The 21354-nt window shown below is 40.4% G+C and overlaps 2 protein-coding genes and 1 pseudogene across 3 annotated transcripts in view; 1 reads left to right on the top strand and 2 right to left on the bottom strand.

Moving 5' to 3' along the window:
- Positions 1–1785: 1785 nt before the first annotated feature.
- Positions 1786–12568, bottom strand: LOC110310856 (gametocyte-specific factor 1-like). Of its 2 annotated transcripts, none has more exons than XM_021183974.1 (7): positions 10971–11091; positions 7598–7695; positions 7284–7404; positions 7025–7126; positions 4035–4101; positions 2442–2509; positions 1786–1938 (listed from the first exon to the last, which is right to left on the bottom strand). In XM_021183974.1, exons 2-7 carry the CDS (start codon positions 7688–7690, stop codon positions 1925–1927), a joined length of 465 nt encoding a protein of 154 aa, XP_021039633.1. In that variant the 5' UTR covers positions 7691–7695; positions 10971–11091; the 3' UTR covers positions 1786–1924. The 2 variants fall into 2 exon arrangements, with proteins under 2 accessions (XP_021039633.1, XP_021039634.1); XM_021183975.1 differs by lacking the exon at positions 10971–11091 and adding an exon at positions 12527–12568 and having other exon boundaries at positions 1833–1938.
- On the bottom strand, positions 8920–14789 carry LOC110310112 (annotated as a pseudogene).
- Positions 14790–16464: 1675 nt separating this feature from the next.
- Nckap1l (NCK associated protein 1 like) overlaps positions 16465–21354 on the top strand; it is a 45967-nt gene continuing 41077 nt past the window's right edge. Inside the window, exons 1-3 of the mRNA XM_021182905.2 lie at positions 16465–16621; positions 17610–17720; positions 18468–18560. Of these exons, the coding sequence (XP_021038564.1) occupies positions 16520–16621; positions 17610–17720; positions 18468–18560 (306 nt within the window). The 5' untranslated portion in view covers positions 16465–16519. The remainder of the gene's footprint in view (positions 16622–17609; positions 17721–18467; positions 18561–21354) is intronic.

Genomic DNA, 21354 nt, shown 5'->3' on the forward strand with positions numbered 1-21354 from the left:
GGGATCCATCCCATAATCAGCTTCCAAACGCTGACACCATTGCATACACTAGCAAGATTTTGCTGAAAGGACCCAAATAGAGCTGTCTCTTGTGAGACTATGCCGGGGCCTTACAAACACAGAAGTGGATGCTCACAGTCAGCTATTGGATAGACCACAGGGCCCCCAATGGAGGATCTAGAGAAAGTACCCAAGGAGCTGAAGAGATCTGCAATCCTATAGGTGGAACGACAATATGAACTAACCAGTACCCCCCTGGAGCTCATGTCTCTAGCTGCATATGAATCAGAAAATGGCCTAGTTGGCCATCAGTGGAAAGAGAGGCCCATTAGTCGTGCAAACTTTATATGCCTCAGTACAGGGGAACGACAGGGCCAAGAAGTGGGAGTAGGTGGGTGGGGGAGTGGGTGGGGGAGCGTGTGGGGGACTTTTAGGAAAGCATTGGAAATCTAAATGAAATAAATACCCAATAAAAAAATTATTTCTTGACCAATACTGTATAAGCATAAAGCATATATGAAAAAAAAACCCAAAACTACAACACATTGAAATGTGCAATGCCTTAGTTAGGAAATGAAAGCAAACTGAATACAGCTGGTCTCAGTCCAAGTCTGTAGTCTCAAGCCCTCACTTGGAAGTGAGGAGGCTCACTTCAGTTCAGGAGTTCAAGATAAGCTTGGGTAACAAAACAAACAAAGTGGTAAACACTTGTAACTCTAGTACTCAGGAAGCTAAGGACAGAGAATTTTGAGTTTGAGGCTAGCTTGGACTCTGTATTGAGAAACTCTCAAAAGCAAACAAAAATGCTTGTATGCCATAAATTTAAGTGAGAACATCAGTAGGTCTCCTTTGTGCGATGTATGTAGTAGAAACAAAGTTCAGTTTCCTTTTGTTTCTGCCATAATTAGAGATAAAAAGATTATTTGAAAAGACTAAATTTGTGTAGGGATGAAGTTCAAAAAGGCAATAGTTTATTTGACTACGATAATATATTTATAATTGTAAGTCTAACAAGCTAACTGTAACAAATTATATCTCAACAAACTAGAATAACAAAACTAAAAAAACCCCACTTCTTAGTGCCATTATTTTAAAAGGTAAATTCAATAAAGAGATACAGCTTAAAAGAAGTTGATGCTGTTTGCCAGTCTGGATTACAGTGGGATCCTTCCTCAAGAGAAAGTGTCCAGCGTTGGATATATTTTACACATACAGAGCTAGGTTGGTCATGTAAGAAACACACAATTCTGACTTTTCTTGAGATTGGTGGTGTGGTAGAAGGGAGAAAATTTTCTATATTTAACTGCCAGGTTTGAAATCAGTAAAAGAGACAGGAAAGGTTTTAGTGTGGCAAGAGAGTTGAACTTAAAAAAACTAGAATGGGTATTTAAATGGCTGAAGGGTGAAGGGTGATATTTAAAAAGGCACAGAGTGGAAAGTAAGGTGTAATCTGATGGGAATAAATTGAGATGACAGTTAAAAAAGTAGATCTAGAGTTATGTTCCAAACTCAGCTTGTCATAAAAACTATATCATTTATATTTATATTTGTATAGCAGATTGAAGAAATGTGATTGGAGGACCACACAATAAGTGACAGTGAGTGAGGAAAAACTTGGGGAATAATCCATGGAATAATTTCATATTATTCCATAGATTATTAGATTATTAGCTCATAGAATGATGGTATTTCCCCTTCTATTAATAGAAATAGGCAAATAAGCTCCATAGTCTTTAGGTGACACACAAGAATGTGAAAACAAGAAGGAATAAGAAATCAAGTAAGTTTGTTAAAGGAAAATATTCTTTATTTAAATAAAAGCATGCTAAGATGACAATCGCAAATTTATTAAACGTTGAGATTTTCCTAGGGTTAAAAAATGACTTCTATTTGTCTGTGGGCATTTTAATTGGCAATGTCTCCATCAGTTTTTCTGACCTGTGGGGAGAAAAAAAAAACGATTGAAGTAGTGTCATTTTCACAGCTTGAGATGTGCCAGTAGCATTTGGAAACAGCCTTTTCCTCAGTCTGATCAGAAGTCCCCAGGACTTGCCCTGTGTCCTACTGTCAGTCAAGGAGGAGCAGAATAATTTTTCCTCCTGGGCACTGAACCAGGATCATTTATATATGAGGCAATGGTGTTATCACTAAGCTGAATCCCCAGACCAATGTTTTTATTATTATTATTATTATTATTATTATTGAGTCAGGATCTTATTCTGTAACCCTGACTGTACTGGAACTCACTATGTAGACCAAGCTGGACTTGAACTTACAGAGATCTGCTTGCCTCTGTCTTCTGAGTTTGGGGATTAAAAATGTGCACCACCACACTCCATAGCTTTAATATGTATGTTTAAAGAAAGATTTGTCTAAGAATCTTTTCCAGTTTAGGTCACAATGTTAAAAGTTTGATGTTAACCCAACAAAGGTTATTTTACCTCTTCCCCAAGACTTGAAGCTGTTAGGATGCTTATCAGCCATAGCCTCTTGTAGGTCTCTCGAGTCACTATAGAGAGAACCATGAGAAAGTTAATAGGGAGGCAGAAATGGGGAATCTGTTGATATATCCAGTTCCAGGCAGTCAGAATTACATTATCCAACATAATTTATATTAATTGCTAAGGGTTATAGTAGGAATCATTTGATTTCTGTCTTTTGTTTCATATGGTTCCTCTATGCCTTCCATTCTCATGTAGTAGGCGACTCCATCAGTGGCTCCTATAACTCTTGTGTGTGCTCTCTCAGCTTGTTTGGCTAGGGATCTTGAGCTATTTGTATATAGATGGTCTCCTTAAGTCTGAGAAGTTGGTATTTTGTTCTTTACAGAATTATGACCATTGTATAGGCCTTGATAGAATACAGTCTTGAGTGAAGTGTTGAGAAGGAAATTACCCAGAGCCACACACATTGTGTGTGTGTGTACCTGCATGCTAGAGGTCAGTGTTGAATGTTTCTTCAATTGTTTTCTACTTTATTTTTAAAAAATGTAAAATTTTATGTATATCAGTATTTTATCTGCATATACGTCTTTGCACCACATGTGTGTCTCGTGCCCATGGAGGCAGGAAGATGATGTTGGATTGCTGGAACTGGAGTTACAGGTGACCTGTGATCTGTTGTGGGGGCTGGCAATCAAACCTGGGTCCTCTGAAATAGCAGCAAGTAATCTTAACTCCTAAGCCATTCTCTAGCCTCCTATTTTTTTTTTTTTTTTTTTTTTTTGGGTTTTTCGAGACAGGGTTTCTCTGTGTAGCCCTGGCTGTCCTGGAACTCACTCTGTAGACCAGGCTGGCNTCACTCTGTAGACCAGGCTGGCCTTGAACTCAGAAATCCGCCTGCCTCTGCCTCCCGAGTGCTGGGATTAAAGGCATGCGCCACCACGCCCGGCTAGCCTCCTATTTTAAAGTGTGTGTGTGTGTGTGTGTGTGTGTGTAGGTCAGTGGACAATTTATGGGAGTAGTTCAATCACCATCTGGGTCTTGGGGATCAAACTCAGGGTGCCAGCCTTGGCAACAAGCACCCTTTAACCCTCTGGAACATCTCACCAGTCCTCCACATTATGATGATGATGTTGTTGTTGATGATGATGGTGGTGGTGGTGGTGGTGATATGGGGTCTCTTACTGAACCTGGAGTTTGTTGAAAGGTGGTTCTAGGGAACCTCCTTTCTCAGTCCCTGCTTTCTCAGTGCTGTGATTATAGGTATACACCACCATACCTTACTGTTTTGTTAGCCTGGGATCTGAATTCAGGTCCTCATGTTTGTGCAGCAAGCATTTACCAGCTGAGCTACACCACCTGATCACAAATCTTTAAGTTAGTGACTGAAGCTCATGTATTTTAAGCCTATGGCCTAATGGCCATTTTCCCTTTAAAAGACTAACTTTAGGATTGGTAAGTTGACTGAGTGAGCAAAAGTACCTACTGCCTTGGGCCTTACAACCTGAGTTTGAAACCTGAGTTTGAAACAAACATTTAAAAAGTCACACTTGTTAACTTGAACGATGGCAATGAGCATATAGTTTATCTTACCTCTCACAAACTAGCTTCTTTGGAGCAAAAGTCTCAAGAACAAATGAAGGAAAATGATGCGCATGATCTAGAAAGTAAAGAATGAGAAAGAAGAAACACAATTCCTGAGCATTTTCAGATTGTTGTAGGGAAGGCTAGCTGGTAGCAGAGCCTTTCTTTAGTCTTCCTGTATAACTGTTGCTGGGAAGCGGTTGCTCTGACAGGGACACCACATATTCACCCCCTTACAGTTAGGTGTGAGTATACAGCTGTTTTACCAGGGGAATATGAATGCAAGTATCTTTTCAAATCAGGTACCTTTCCAGTCTCCTTTTGTGTCATCTTTGGAAACTAAATTTGGAAGGTTGACAGCCACAAGCTGAAACAAGCTTGTATCCTCATGTCGTTATTAGCGACTGAATCTGTCTCAGGTTCTTTATTACTGTGACAGTGAACAAAAGTGACTTGGGGAGGAAAGGGTTTATTCTGCTTACACTTTCAGGTATCAGTGAGGGAAGTGAGGACAGGATCCTAGAGACAGGAACTAAGGAGGCGGCTTGATGGCTTGCTCAGCCTGGTTTCTTAGGACACGGAACCACCAGTCCAGGGGTGAAACTACCCACAATGGGCTGGAGCCTCCAACATCAGTCACTAATCAGGAAAATGACCTTCAGGCTTACCTATATCCTGTGGAGGCATTTTCTCAATTGACGTTCTCTCCTCTTACATCACTCTAGCTTGTGTCAAGCTGACATAAAACTAGTCAGTACAGTACTTGCACTGACATTTTAAATTATAACATTAACAAAATTCAGAGCTTATATTATGGGAAGAAGTATTGTTCCAATATGTATGTTTAATTATTTTTGTTGTTTTGTTGTGCTGGAGTTGGAACCTAGGACCCTGTGGATGTTAGGCATGAACTGTGCCCCTGGGCCAAAGCTCTTTCCTATGTTCAATATTAAGTTTGATTATGAGACAGACTCTTTTTTTTAAAGTTTAAAATTTCTTTTTTTCCTGCATTTTTTACTATATATTTACTTTATTTACATTTCAAATGTTGTCCCCTTTCCTGGTTTCCCCTCCTAAAACCCCGTTTCCCTCCCCCCTTCCCCTGCTCATCAAACCACCCATACCAGCTTCCTGGCCCTGGCTTCCCCTACACTGGGGCATAGAGCCTTCACAGGACCAAGGACCTCTCCTCCTATTGATGATGGATTAGGCCATCCTCTGCTACATATGCAGCTGCAGCCTTGAGTCCCTCCTTGTGTACTCTTTAGTTGGTGATTTAGTCCCTGGGAGCTCTGGGAGTACTGGTTAGTTCATATTGTTGTTTCTCCTGCGGGGCTGCTAATCCCTTCAGCTCCTTGGGTCCTTTCTCTAGCTCCTTCACTGGGGACCCTGTGCTCAGTTCAATGGTAGGCTGCGAGGATCCACCTCTGTATTTGTCAGGAACTGTTGGAGCCTCTCAGGAGACAGCTATAACAGGATTCTGTCAGTAAACACTTGTTGATATCTACAAAAGTGTCTGGGTTTGGTGATTGTATATGGGATGGATCCCCAGGTGGGGCAGTTTCTGGATGGTCATTCTTTCAGTCTCTGCTCTACAGTGTGTCTCTGTAACTCCTCCCTCTTCTAAGAAGGATCGAAGTATCCACACTTTGGTCTTCCTTCTTCTCGAGTTTCATGTGTTTTGCAAATTGTGTCTTGGGTATTCTGAGCTCCTGGGCTAATATCCACTTATCAGTGAGTGCATATCATGTGTGTTCTTTTGTGATTGGGTTACCTCACTCAGGATGATATTTTCTAGTTCCATCCACTTTCCTAAGAATTTCATAAATTCATTGTTTTTAATAGCTGAGTAGTACTCCATTGTGTAAATGTACCACATTTTCTGTATCCATTCCTCTGTTGAGGGACATCTGGGTTCTTTCCAGCTCCTGGCTATTATAAATAAGGCTGTGATGAACATAGTGGAGCATGTATCCTTATTATATGTTGGAGCTTCTTCTGAGTATATGCCCAGGAGTGGTATTAGTGGGTCTTCAGGTAGTACTATGTTCAATTTTCTGAGAAACCACCAAACTGATTTCCAGAGTGGTTGTACCAGCTTGCAATCCCATCAGCAATGGAGGAGTGTTCCTCTTTCTCCACAAATGAAGCAGACTTTTATAGATGGGCATTTTGAAAATGTGTTTAAGAAATGACTTCATTCAGACTGAAAACTGATGATGTCTTTTTATTTATTCTGTTTTTAAAATTAATTAATTAATTAATTAGACATTGTTTCCTCTATGTGGTCCTGTTTGTCCTGGAGCTTTCTGTGTAGATCAGGCTGACCTTGAACTCACAGAGATCCTCCTGCCTTTGCCTCCTGAGTGCTGAGATTACAGGTAAGTTACAATGTCTGGCAAGATGGGAAACCCTTAATTTTTATATGTAAGTTTAGATTTTAGCTAGATTACTATTTTTTTTAAAAGGAACAATAGCTATTGAATATACTTTTGTGTAAGAAATAGTTGTTCATTGAGTACATTAGAAAAGAGCAGAGTGGCTGGGCAGTAACAAAAATACCCCTGTAGCACAAGACTGTTTGTACATGGAGTTGAAGGTGGGGATATCTCCAATTGGGGATGTGCTTATGGCCAGTTTTTGATAGTTTCCTAGCACGTAATTTGCACTATGTGAATAAGGGCCTATGTGTTGAGTCTGAATTTTCAGCTGCACAATCTTTACCATGTAAATCAGGATGATTTAGCCTCTTTGGCTGATCAAGGTTTCATCCTGGTCAAAGGCTGTGACAATGGCATGCTGGACTACAGCTCGGTTAGACTACTGTTTTTGACTGGGCCATCCTTCTAGAGACAGGTGACATTCTTAGTCTTAGTGATTTGTAGAGAGTTGTTTTTGTGAGAAGAGCATAAGTATTTATTACTTAGTCTGTGTTTACTATCTGCTAGTTCTAAAGCACACTTCTGCTCACAGTTCTGTTCCGTTTCACCCTTGCTCACCCACGTTCCAGACATCAGGGTCAGGAAATTGACTCCCAGCACTGGAGAAGTTTTCATTTTCTTCAAAAACTGGGTGAGTAATCTTTTGAAGATTAAGTGGCTCTGAAACAAAGTAGAAAAGAAGTTCTTGAAGTAGAATATAAAGTCAAACTTTTATCTCCTCTGTTTGACTAAGGCTTCGAAATCATCCTGAGATGTGGGGATGTTGGAAGCCATAGAAATTTGGTCTTATCTACCTGATCTTGAGTGAAAAGCTTACCATCATCCACTGCAGTCCTGTTGATACAGTTGGCCTCATGTTCCTTGAGCCTTTTGATTGGGACCACATGACAAGCATTATATTTGCAGTTAGCCATCTTTTTAGCTATCTTTGGATTTTTCTAGAAGGAATAATTCTTGTTAGGTTTTTTTTCCTGTGTTCCATCCTTCACTCATTTCTGAATATTTCTGAAGAGATATTATATCTCAACTTTAAGAACAATTAGTTTATAGCTATGATCAGAAGCAAAAAGCAAAACCAAATAACTATCTTTTTATACTCTGAAATTTACAGTTATTATTGGGGAAACTTACCTTTTTGCATGATGCCAGATGGTACTGTAACCTGCTGGCAGGTATCTTGTGGTTTGGATCATAAGGACAGAGCTCTATGGATTCCAACTCCATTAGTCCTAAAAGTCAAGAATCATAGGTTAGAAAAGGAAAGATTACCACTTAAGATCAAGTCTTGACATAGGCCTATTTTCTATTCTTAAAAGCAATGTGGTATTAGGGCTGGAGAGAGATGGTTCAGCAATTAAGATTGGTTTCTGCTCAATCTTGAAGCCTGGAGTTCAGATCCCAGCACCCACTCTGGATGACTGACAAATGCCACTCCCAGGGATCCCACACCTTCTTCTTTTCTCCTTCTCCTTCTCCTTCTCCTTCTTCTTCTTCTTCTCCTTCTCCTTTCTTTCTCCTTTCTCCTTTCTCCTTTCTCCTTTCTCCTTTCTCCTTTCTCCTTTCTCCTTTCTCCTTTCTCCTTTCTCCNTTCTCCTTTCTCCTTTCTCCTTTCTCCTTTCTCCTTTCTCCTTTCTCCTTTCTCCTTTCTCCTTTCTCCTTTCTCCTTTCTCCTTTTCTTCTTTTCTCCTCCTCCTCCTCCTCCTCCTCCTTCTTTTTGGGACAACATTTATTCCTTTTCCAAATGTTACAGTAAATTCAGGTGAAAGAATGGTTTTAGCAGTTAGAAAAAAAAAGTACAAATCTGGGGTTTGGCCATTAAAAGTTATTTACAACAATGGGAGGGGGGAAAAAAGACAACAAGAAGTTGTTTCACATTACAGACCTCCCTCCCTCCTGAAGCCTAACACTTGCTTATCAAGTCAGAGACTTGGTTGTTTTCACAAGCTGGAGGTTTGAACTTGAGTAAGACATTTATAAAAACCCAGACGGGGCAATGTCCTCCCCAGCCCAGGTGCCACTAGGCACAGCATAAGAGACTAAGAATTCAACAGGGGAAAGGCTGGACACTCAGGGTTTGGGAGTATAAGCCCCCCACTTCTGGCTCAGGGGGTTGAGAAGTAGGATAAACAAGACGAACTTGGAAAAGAATTGGAAACCCAGCAATTTGCCTTCTGCAGGGATGGGGCTCGGGAAGGAGGTAGGGACAGGGCATTTCACATCACTAACCTAACGTGGGAAACCGCAAGGGACCATCTTCAACTGGCCTTAAGAGTAAGACCAAATGGCTGATGGGAGAATCCACAGGAGGGCAAAAAGGGAGCATGGCTGGGAGGGAGCAACAAGCCCCTTCCTTTTTGGGCACAGCAAGGCAGCCAAGGCACAAGGTCCAGACAGTGACCTCACAAGGACAGCACAGTTTTTGCAGCTTAGAAATCACCCACCTGTCCCCACCCCTACTCATTTTGCTCAGCACTGGCAGGTGTGGGGCCACTCTCTGGGTCCGAGGGAGTGGATGGCTCTGCAGCCTGGGGCCTTGCCTCTTCTTCTGTGTCTCCTTCCTTGGAGGCAGCACTAGCCTCTGCCCCCTTGGCCTGGGGCTCTTGGCTCTCAGGGTTGGCAGCGGCCTTTTCTTCTTGGGCAGTGCCCTTGTCGCTGCAGACGCTCATCTCCCCCTGCTCCTGCTCTTCCTCTGTTGGCCAGGAGGCTGAGGAATCACCCCCACCCTCCTTCCGATTTCTCTTGAAGGACAGGCCACTCGACTTGAAAGGCTTCTTGAAAGAGAATTTCTTCTCCTTCTTGGGGGTCTCCTTGGGGGCGACCTCCCCCTTGGCCTCAGCTTTCTGGCTAGGGAGCACTGGCTCGATGGCATCACCAGTAGCCCCAGCTAGCTGCCTCATTTGTTTCGTTCACGGGTGGTGACTCCCCTTCACCCTTGGGGGGTTAAGTCTCCATTGCTTCTCACGTGGCCATTCTCCTGTCCATTGGCCTTCGCGGGGGAAGCGCCCACTGCCTCCTCGGCGGTCACGTCGCCCCCCCCCCCCCGCCCCACACCTTCTTCTTACCATTAGGGATACTCACCCTCAAGTGTGTGAATGTACGTGAGCACACCCACACACCACCCACACAGACATATTAGAATAATAATAATAATAAAAAAATAGCTTAGCTGGTTAGACCATAGGGGAAAGTCTCTGTTCTTTGTTTTAATTTAACATTATACATACTTGTAGGTTGCTTTAAACAGAGTGCTTATTTCTCAAATAGAATATTAAACAGGCAAGAATTCCTGGAAAAATCCACAGACCTGGATATGATTAAATTCTACACTTGTGCACTAGAGAAAGCAAGGCTCGGGAAGCTGCTTCCTTAAGGGTCCATCCCTCTTCTTCATCTTCAATTTTTCTAAAACTGAGCTACTAATTGTCAGCTAAGTCAGCATAACCACTGAGAAGGAATCAGAAAAGTGAACTAAAAATAAACCATCTCAATTTTGCTGCATTTTACTGCCAATAGGAAGGACTCTCCCCCTCATGGCTAGCTGTCTTTAGCTATCCAAGTAGACATTCATTTCAAGGACTTCCAAGTTTCTAAGCAACAACTATAGCTGAGATTTCTACAAAGCAGTGATGTATAGTTTGGTGGTGGTGGTAGTGTGTGTGTGTCAGAAAAGATCAAGTATGAGTGGTATAAGCGATAGGGTTAGAAAAGTACCCTAGAATAGCACATTTCAATTTGGCTGTGTACCATGGCTAAGGCGTAGACAAAGAGTATGGAGGTAGACTGCTAAATATCAGATTTTCCCAGGGCATTTTAGTGATTAAACCTAGGGATTAAGACTGAGGTAGCTTGGGCCAGAGAGATGGCTCAGCAGGTAAAATACCATGACTGCTTTTCCAAAGGTCCTGTGTTCAAAACCCAGCAACCACATGGTGGTTCACAAACACCTGACACCCTCTTCTGGCATGTCTGAAGACAGCTACAGTGTACTTATGTATAATAATAAATACATCTTAAAAATTTATATATTAAAAAAAAGACTGAGGTGATTTTGGGAACACAAGCCAGGATGATTCTTTATGTTTTCATTGCATATTAATGAATATATTAGAACCATGGATACTTATAATGAAGTGAATTGACTTTCTGAAAAATTAAAGCTCATAAAACCTGCTATTATGATTATCTTTAGATTAAAAAACAATAATGGAAAAGGTGTTTTAATATTTGTATGTAGTCTTCAGAAAATCTGTTATTTCAGCCAATGGCTTAGATAAGCATGAATTTTGGCCACACTTATAAGTCTGATATTAATAAGCCAAATAAATAAAAAAAGATTGTTGGAGGATACACAGTGACAATAGGTAATATTGATTTGTTCATTAATTAAAAATCCCTTTTCCCATGGAGGGAGGTCATGACTTGATAGAGGCCATTTGATTGACTATGTTAGACTCCTTGAAGCCACCATCATACTTAAACGTAGCATAAGGATCGTGAGATTTACCTTATTCTCGAAGTACTGTGTCAATGCAAGAAGTTTAGGAACACAGAGAGCAGAGCACCCTCTAGTTAACAAAGGGAATCAGCTTGCTGTCCAAGCTTGCCGTTCAGCCCCTCTCCTCTCACCATGGATTCTATGTTTCTTAGAAGTTCAGAACGCTTTGATGTCATAGTAATGTCTTAGAGAAGTGGTTCTCAGTCTGGTTGCACGTGGGGATCACCAGGAAGTTTTAAAGTGACAGAGCCTTTAGTTCTACTTCAGAACTATGGGGTCAGAATCTTAAGGATACAGGCTGGCTGAGTATGCCTTTAAGAGTTTCTCAGGAGATTCTGAACTAGGTTACTAGGTTACTGCCACCATTACTAGGCTTTGCTCTTAGGTAATTAAATGTTTTTAGAATGGTTCTTCAACTTCACAAAAGGAGCTACAGTATAATCGTCGCAGTAAATCCCTAAAAACTACCCGTTGCCACAATAAGCCCCACCTTTAAGTCTGCTCCATTTCTTTATGGGGAACCATAGAAAGTGATAGGACAAGCTCATTACACACTCAAAAATCAAAATTTTAGTTTATTTTTGGTATACCATATCCAATATACCAGGCCCTGAGCTAAATAATAATAAATCATTTAATCTCTTCCATACTTGTGTAAGGAATTATCATCATTTAATGGACGAGGAAAACCAACTTATTAAGTATAGCCTAAAGGCTTGCACGTATTTCAGTATCCTTATTAATATTGTTTGGGGCAAGACACATAGAAACTGAAAGATCTGATATGTAGCAAACAGCTATGTTATCACTTTACATAAACTAATCAACATAATACAATCGTTTTATGAGATACAAATTACTATCAATGTAGTCCCATTTAAAGGTATATAAACTGAACTAGGTGGTAACTGACAGAGTTGAGATGCAAATTCAAGCGACCTGGGCTCTTAGACAATAAGTCATAAGGCTCAGCTCATTGCACTGAGCTACTTTAAGAGTTTGATTCTGACTGGTATCTAAGGGTAGGTTTTCCCCCTACTAGCTGCAGCTGGTGTTGCCAGATTCCAGCAATATTCACTGAAGGTGGGGAGGGGGTATAATATGAAATGGGACTCCATTCTCCCACCTCCACCCAGGATTTTAGGCTCATGTGAAAACTCCTGATATGGAAAAAATGGGATTATTAAACAGTAGAGAAAAGGCTGTGGGAAGGAAGTAGATACAAAGATATCTCAGACTTACCACTTCCCTGGGATCTTTTACTTTCTGCCTTGAAAGAAACTTGAAAGTTTCTTTAGGTAGAGGGCTCAGGCTTAGTTGGAATATAAGATTTATCTCAGTGTTAAGATTTATTCAAATATCTAAGATTCAAAAATCATTATTGATTTTCCCTTGAGGAAGTTACGTCTGGTTCTTCCTACCAACCCCATGCTCCCCAAAATAAGATTCAGACTCAAAATATATTTACAAATACCTTAGTCATATAGCCAGACTCTTTTCTAACTAGATCATAACTAAAATTAACCCACTTATTTTAACCTACATTTTGCCACGTAGCTGGTTACCTGTGCTCAGGAACTATGTCTTCTCATATCTTCTTGGTTGGATCTTCCTGCACCTGGCTCTATCCCAGAATTCTTTCTCCTCTTAGATGTCCCACCTTCTATTTCCTGCCTAAGCCATAGGCATAGGCTATGATACATCCAAACAATATATAAGAAAGTCTCTCTACATTTTCTTACTGATATAATCTGACTCTTCATCATGGTTTTTTTTTATCAATTTATTCTTAATAATTAAATAAATTATTAGTTTTATATCTTTGAGTTCTCAAAACAGGTTCCCATGAACTTCTGATTCTTCTGCTTTTCCCTCCTGAATGCTGGTATTGCAAGAACACCATAAACCCCATTTGTCTCCATTTAAGAACCAAGCCTGACTTAGAAAAAAGGCTGTAAGGCAGCAGCTCCAGGACCAGACCCATAAGTCCTAGAAACTAGGCCACAAGACATTAGCTCTAGGAACAGACCATAAAATCCAGAATAAGATCATCAAACTCCTTCCCAAAGAACAGCCTGGGGATAATGAAAAAAAAGGAAATATCTTATCTCAGAATGGGCCATCTGTGATAGGCAGCCCTATTTCATCCTATGGTCAATCATTAATGTTATAAGAATGCAGACCACTGACCACCTGTGACCCCTAGCACCCATCAATGAAATTTTAGATTACTTAATCCTTATAGAGAGTTCCCCTTGGTTCCCTATAAGAAGACTTGAATGCCTTAGTCTGGGGTTGCCATTTTGGAGACTGGTTGTTCCCACATTACTGGATGTTTCTGCAGAATAAATGCTCTTTGTCTTTTGAAGTAGAAACGTTTAGTTTCTTTGGAAAGTAGTTACGTCAAATAATGCTTTGCTGGGAAACACAGGTAGAAGGATGTCTTGCTAAAGCAGACACATGGAACAATGTTTTCCTGAAGCAGACACAGGTGAAAGGATGTTTGGATATAGCAAACACGTGAAAGAATGCAGGATGAAGGATTATAAATATGATCCCACAGACAGTGGGAGATGAGCACTGAGCATTGGTTTGGTTTGCTCCACTTTGCTAGTCTTCACTAACATCCTGTATTGGTTCACCTTACATAGCATTGTTGTGTTCAGCTTGTGATAAAGATGCTATTGGGAGAAACTCACACAGAAGTACCTGCAGCAGCTTGTCACTTCTGTGGCCTCACCTCAGGTTGATTGGTGACACTAGTGGCTTCTTCAGGATTGAACTACAGCTTCTGGTTCATGCCTGGTGTCTGCCTGGCTGGAGGATTAGTCTGCAGCTGCTAAGATGTATTTGGTGTTTGCTACGGGACTGAACTGCTGCCAAAGAAGACTGAGCTAATACACCAAAGAACTATTGCTGAACAAGTCCACTTCCCCCCATATCCTAATAACTTTTCTCTTCCACTACCTCTGCTGGGTGGTAAGCTAAAGGAAGAGTTGGACCCTTATTAAAAGTAGGCTACAAAAATTTTGTGCCTACAGTCTTTGCATACTATTTGAGTCTGGAGGTTTTCCTTCAGCAATTTTTGAATCCTTATAGTATTACAGTGTGTACCACCATGCCTGGTTTTATGTGGTGCTGGTAATCAAGCCTAGGACTTCATATATGTTGGGCCAGAATTCTGTCAATCGAACCATAACTCTAGCCCTCAATAAGTTATTATAACCAGTATATTTGCTGAATGGTTGCTGTATCTAAGAGAGGTTGTTGAACATGGGTATTTCTCAGATGTGTTCCCTGCGACATTTGCACCAAGACCTCCTTAGGTACCTGGAAATTCAGGTCCTACTATAGGTTATCAATCCAAATCTCTGAGAGCTGAAACTGATCTCAATTTGTTGTGCAACAGCTTCCTCTTAGAAATTTTTACATTCCACCGTGTAGGGAAGCCCTTTAACCAGGAAGGTAAACAACTCAAAAAGAGCTTAGGGAAGTCCCTGAAACTGATTAGATTCACTAGACCCCTCTCTTCCAGAATAAGCAATAAAAACTGAGAGTGCTTCTCAGAAGAGAGTGCCAATCTGCAAAGACTCTGATACTGGACCAGCTGTCTGGAAGAAGTAGAAACTAGCTGAATTGTCTGGAAGATGTTTAGACCAACTGAGGCACTTGGAGAGAACACTCTCCAACCAGTTGAGCTGCCTGCAAGCTGCACGGGGCTCTCCAGGTTCCCAGCTTTGTGATCTGTTATCCATGTTTGGATGGACGTTGGTGAAGCAGCTGTCCTTGAGTCATTTCTTGTATTTCTATAAATAACCCCTCACCCATATTCCTGTAAGTAACCCTAATAAAGCTCATGGTTCATTAACTTGGAGTCTGGTGGTATCTGTACTTTGGAATGTTATGGGTGTCCTATGTTGGAGAAGAGTAGACATGTGTGTTGTGTCTCCCCAGGAAAAGTTTTGTTATACCTTTTTTTTTTTTAACATACCTTTGTTACCATTGTTAAGTAGGATTGTTCTCAGACTTGAGGGCACACTGGAGTCTCCCAGAGAATTTGTTGTAGGATAGCATGTGTTAGGGGCCGGAGAGATAGATGGCTTAGCGGTTGAGTACTTGATGCACTTCCAGAGAACCTAAGTTAGTTTCACACCATCCACCTGTAACTTTAGCTCCAGGGTATCTGATGTTCTCTTCTGTCCTCCTTTATCATGTGTTTGAGTGTACACACACACACACACACACACACACACACACAAACAAAAAACCAAAACCAAAACATGCCTGCTCTACCTTAAGATTTTGGGTTGAGGGTTGGAGAGATGTCTCAGTGGTTAAGAGCTCTGGACACTCTTACAGAGGTCCTGAATTCAATTCCCAGAAACCACATGGTGGCTCATAATCATCTATAATATGATCTGGTGCCATATCCTGGCATGCAGGTGTACATGCAGATGCACTCATACATTAACTAACTAACTAACTAACTAACTAACTAACTAACTAACTAAATCTTAAAAAAAGATTTTGTGTTCAGTAGGTCTTGAGTGAAGTCAAAGAATTTGTGTGTCTAGTAAGTTTCTTTTAAAATATTTTGTTTTATTGTTTATCGAACCTAACAAGTTTCCAAGTGCTGCTGCTACTGCTGGATCATGCTTACTGATTCACTGTACTAAATACTACAAAGGATATCAATATTAGATATCATATCTGTCAGTAGGAAGGAGCATATGATGTGGGTGGGAGAGAGAGAAAGCATATGCTTAAAAATATAACAAGGAAGCTAATCCCAGCACACTGGAGGTAGAAGTAGGAGATCAGAGGTTCAAGTTTATCTTCAACTACATAAGGAGATAGATTGAGTATAGCCTGGGATTTACAAGACTTTCTCAATCCTTGCAACCATGTGATTATATATATATATATATATATATATATATATATATATATATATATGTGTGTGTGTGTGTGTGTGTTAGAGAGAGAGAATGTATATATGTTTATATATAAATATATTTATGTTTTATGTTTATAAATAAAATATAGTGAACATGTCATTGAATGGAATAGTTAGAAAGAGACCAGGGTCCTAAAGGATGCTGGGGCCTAAGGGTCAGTAGAAAATAACAGGCATTCTTGACCAGGATTTAAAGGGTAAGTGTAGAGGTGAATGGAGCTGGTAGTAGATATTTGTTTGGTGTGTGCTTTGTCTGGGACATTTGGGGAGGGGGAAGGCCAGAACAGTTGGTACTGCATTGTGAGGAGCCGTGAAAGCCTGTTCTTTTCCTCAGCTTCCGCCCACTTCTTACTGAAGTACTGCACAACCAGAAAGAGGAAGTCTCCTCTGCTGAGGGTGCAAGAGGAAGCACAAGAGGGCTCTGAAGGCCTGTGAGCCATAGTGACTGCTATCCTCCATGAGCCAATTACAGAAGCAACCGGAAGCTTGGTGCACCAACCAGGGCGGGTCCTTTTACACAGAGGGTGTTGCCAGCCAGGCTGAGAATATTTGGGGCATTTGAGTCTTGTTATCTGGATGGTCCTCTCTCTCGGTGGCCATCATGTCTTTGACCTCTGCCTATCAGCTTAAATTAGCAGAGAAGCTCACGATCCTGAATGACCGAGGACAAGGAGTTCTCATCCGCATGTACAACATCAAGAAGGTAAGCAAGAAAACACGTCTAGCAAATCATGGCAGGAACCTGGAGGCCTGCAGGCCCAATAGTCAAGCCTTATCTTTTTCTCCATTGCTTTAAGCGGCTTTCAGCCACTTAGACGGTATGGTTCTCACAGTTTGGGGAGATAGAGGGAGGCTTCTTTTTAAGGCTTGTCCTTTCTAGGTATGATTCTTGCCTTTTTGAGAGCATCATCTTTCCCCTATGACTTAGGGTTGGGTGGGAATGAGAATATTTGTGTTGTGAGTGATTTGATTAAGGGTCTGGGGTCTAGAATTTGGGGTTTACTTATTGTCAGTTCCTCTAGTTTTTGAGTTTTCAAGTTGTGTCTCTGGCAAAAACTGTGTTTGTGTGTGTATGTGTATGTTTGTGTGTAATTATTTCCTTAAAAGGGGAAACATTTAAGGAAGTGGTGTTTTCTAAGGTACTTTGGGGCTGTGAATGCTGTGTGTGTCTGCTTAGGAGAGTAACTATGAAACTGGGCAAAGATGATGCCAAAAGGTGAGCCAGGGACTGTAGGAGGCAGGATAAAGGTGGGTAATTGTGAGTCTTTCCAGGAAGAGAAAGAAGGAACTTGTGGAAACGGACCTTTGTGCATTTTGTAGTAAAGCACCAGGAATATGGTTTCTGTCATGTCGTTTGTAAAGTCTCTTGGGACCCAGAGCTTTATATAAAGTCCAACTTGTGATCAGCCACTTTTCTCACTACTTCCTGCTTCAGAGGAGGGGTGGGGAAGCAGCTTCCTCTCTGTGTTAGAGCTAAGCCTCAGTTAAGACAAGATGCCAGGTTGTTAGCTCTTAGGAGTGCTAGTTCACTGTCTGGAACGAACTTGGTTTTCACCTACCCTCATGCTTTTATAATAAAATCTCAGACTGCCATTTCCAAAAGAGATAGTGGGAATGAATGATGCAGCCAAAGGCTTGTATCTAAATGGAAAAATAGTATGGTAGTTTAATATTACTTTTTTTGTGTGTAGACCTGTTCAGATTCAAAATCCAAGCCACCTTTTTTACTGGAAAAGTCCATGGAATCATGTCTCAAGTACATCAACAAGAAATTTCCCAACATAGATGTCCGAAATAGTACGGTGAGAACTTGGGTTCATTTTCCCCTTTCTGTAACATTATTCTTGCATGGCAGATTATTGCAGACTCTCCACTTTGTCTTGTCTTTTGTGTAGCCACCTCTAGTTTCCTAGACTGAGACTCGGGGCTTCAGGCATTGAGGGTCGTAAGCTCAGATGGGAGCCTCCCATGGTGAACTGGGGCACAGTCTTGCCAGCCAGGTTCATGAGGACACCTGGTACACAGAGAAGCATCTCCACCAACCTTGCTGGGCACATCTCTTACTGTAGCACTTGATCTACACCATGCTTCTTTGTTGATGGATGCTATGCATCCAGTGGCATATCTTGTACTTCTGTATACAACACAATACTCCTGTACTGTGTTATCTCTAGATTTCTCTCACTCTATTCATAGTATCTTTATACTCTGCTTCTTTTCCTATTGATTTATATAGCAAATGTCTTCACTGAAATGAAACTGAAAATTTCCTTTCAGCTAGTCTTTTGACTGTAGTTTGAATCACATCTGGCCATCCAATCCAGATAGAAAATTTCTGTTTAGAGACTGGAGAATGCTGGTGAGCTATTGATACCACCCTAGCATGTTCATCCCTTAAAGAATGACTGGGTATTTAAATTTTCAATTCTAATGATTGGCTGGAGAGATAGCTCAGTGGTTAAGAATGATATTACTCTTGGTTTTTAGTTACTTGGAGCAGTTGCTTTTTTTAAATTTTACATGTCTTGTTTGATTTGTGTTTCTTTCAGCAACATTTAGGACCAGTGCATCGTGAAAAAGCTGAGATAATTAGATTCCTCACTAACTATTACCAGTCATTTGTGGATGTCATGGAATTTCGGGTGAGTCCTCTGTAGCCAGGGTTAAAATGGGCTTCAGGGGCTGAGCCTTTTTAGTAGGTGTTCATTTATGTTGCTTATTGTAGGTTCTTGAAAGAAAAGGAGAAAGGCACTAGTATTCAAAAATGTCTAACTTATAGTGTTAATAAATGATATATGAAATACCCTATTTACCATATTACTTCAAGAAATATGTAAGTGGATATGGTCAGTGGCACAAATCTACAGTCCCAGCACCTAGGAGGTAGAGGCAAGGGAATCAGAAATTCAAAGTCAGCCTCAGCTACATATTGAGTTCTAGGCTAGCCTGGGTTACACAGAATCCTGTTTCAAAAACAATTAAACAAAACAAAATATAAACTTATATCAGGTAGTATTAACATAGCCACTCTAAGCATTTAGAATGTTATATATCACATACCAAAATTAAATATATTTAGTGATTGATTATGGCTGACTTCAGTTTACTGAATCATAGTTTTCTCAATTTAAAAAAATGTATTTATGTATGTGTGTTGTGTGTGCACTTGCAGGCATGTGCATGCCAAGAAGTGGGTGTGAATGTCACAGGATAACTTTTGGAGGTTGGTTCTCTCCTTTCAGGTCCTATTATTTCTGTTACTGTGTTTTGTAAACTAAGCTAGCTGGCTCATGAACGTTCCATGGAATCTGCTATCTCTGCCTCCCATCTTGCTGTAGGAGTGCTAGGATTACAGACAAATGCCACTACATCTGTGGGTTCAAGGGATAGAGCTTGGATCATCAGACTTGTGAGGCTAATGCATTTACCCACAAGTGTTAACGGTGTGTATGGTATGTGTGCTCATGAGTGTGAGTGTGTATGTGTCATGGCATGTGCATGGAGGTCAGAGAACAAACTTCAGGACTTGGTTTTCTGTTTCCACCTCGTCTAGCCATTTCCCTGGGCTCCTTTTTAGTTTTTATTGTAGTATACATACCATAAAATTTACTCTCAACCATTTTAAGTATATGGTTCAGTGATATTAAATGTATTGATAATGCAGACCTGTCTTTTTATGTTGTAAAATTGAAAATTTCCACCCTTTAAACAATAGTTTCTCATTTCTCTTGTACTGTGGCCCTTGATGACAACCATTCTAGTTCCATTTTTATGACTTTTAAGTATGCTGTTTTGTGTAAGTGGTACCTTTTGTATTTTTGAGATTGGCCTGTATAACTTAGTAGTATAGGCTAAGTTTCATCCATGTGTTAGGATATTGGAGAATTTCCTCTTTTTGAAGCCGGAAAATATTCCATTCTGTGGTTATATTCTATTTTGCTTCCCTATTTTTCCACTAGTGAACAGTTGGGTTGCCTCCATGTTTTAGCTGTTGTGACTAATGCAATGATCTGGGTGTTCAACTGCCTTTCAGATCTTGATTTTAATTCTTTTTTGATATATGCATAAGTGGAACTGTTAGATTATTGGTAATTCTTTTTTAAAATTATTTATTATCATCATGTGTGTATGGTATGTGTGAATGTAAGTGTGCATGTGTCCTGTACATGGAGTCAGAGGGCAGCTTCAGGAGTTGGTTACTATCCTGTTTTCTTCTTTTTTTTCTGTAGTGGCTGTACCATTTAATTGACTACTAATAGTACACAAGGGATACAATTTATCAATATTCTGATTAATAACTGTTGTTTTCTGTTTTTGGGGTAGTGAGTATCAAACTTAAGGTCTCACGAATGCTAGCAAAGCTCTACCACTCAGCTATACCCTTGCCTCATTGTTATTGCAATTTATGTCCTGCTAATTGGTGATGCAGTGTATCTTTTATTTTTTATTGGACATTTATATATCTTTTTGGAGAAACATCTCCTTCAACTTCTTTGTACATTTTTTGAACCAGTTTTGTTTTGTTTTTGTTGTTGAGTGTTAAGAGGTCTTATATATATATTTGTAAACATTTTAAAATGTGAACTATCCAAAGCATGAGACACTTTTGGTCCTACGCATTTTGGTTCAGGGATAGTCAACTTGCATAATAAATGCTACTTTTTTTTCTGGATCTCCTAATTGTCAATACTTTGCCATATTGCTTGTCACCCACTTTTCCTCCAAACCATTTTCCTTATTTGCAGACATTATGACATTCCTTTCCCAAAATATTTTAGTATGCATCTGTTAAGGACAGGAATATGTTCTTATGTAATCCTAGTACAATTATCATGCTGAGGAAATGTAATATTCTCTGATATTATTGGCTAATGCAGAGCCCATATTTGCATTTTCTTGTTATAATAATTCTTGCCTTTGTCTTTCATGACCTTACCTTTAGAAGATTCCAGGAAAGTTGTTCTGAGTATGTCTCAGTTTGGATTTGTCTTGTTCAAAGCTTTTGATAGCTATTGACATAAGTGATATTTGTTTGGATTTTATTTTTTTATAATGTAATAATTTATTTTATTTTTAAATTTTTTTATTAGGCATTTTCCTCAATTACATTTCCAATGCTATCCCAAAAGTCCCCCATACCCTCCCCCCGCACTCCCCTACCCACCCACTCCCACTTTTTGGCCCTGGCATTCCCCGTACTGGGGCATATAAAGTTTGCATGTCCAATGGGCCTCTCATTCCAGTGATGGCCAATTAGGCCATCTTTTGATACATATGCAGCTAGAGTCAAGAGCTCCGGGGTACTGGTTAGTTCATAATGTTGTTTCACCTATAGGGTTGCAGATCCCTTTAGCTCCTTGAATACTTTCTCTAGCTCCTCCATTGGGGGCCCTGTGATCCATCCAATAGCTGACTGTGAGCATCCACTTCTGTGTT

Source organism: Mus caroli, chromosome 15 (assembly GCF_900094665.2).
Source record: "Mus caroli chromosome 15, CAROLI_EIJ_v1.1, whole genome shotgun sequence".
Taxonomy (NCBI): domain Eukaryota; kingdom Metazoa; phylum Chordata; class Mammalia; order Rodentia; family Muridae; genus Mus; species Mus caroli.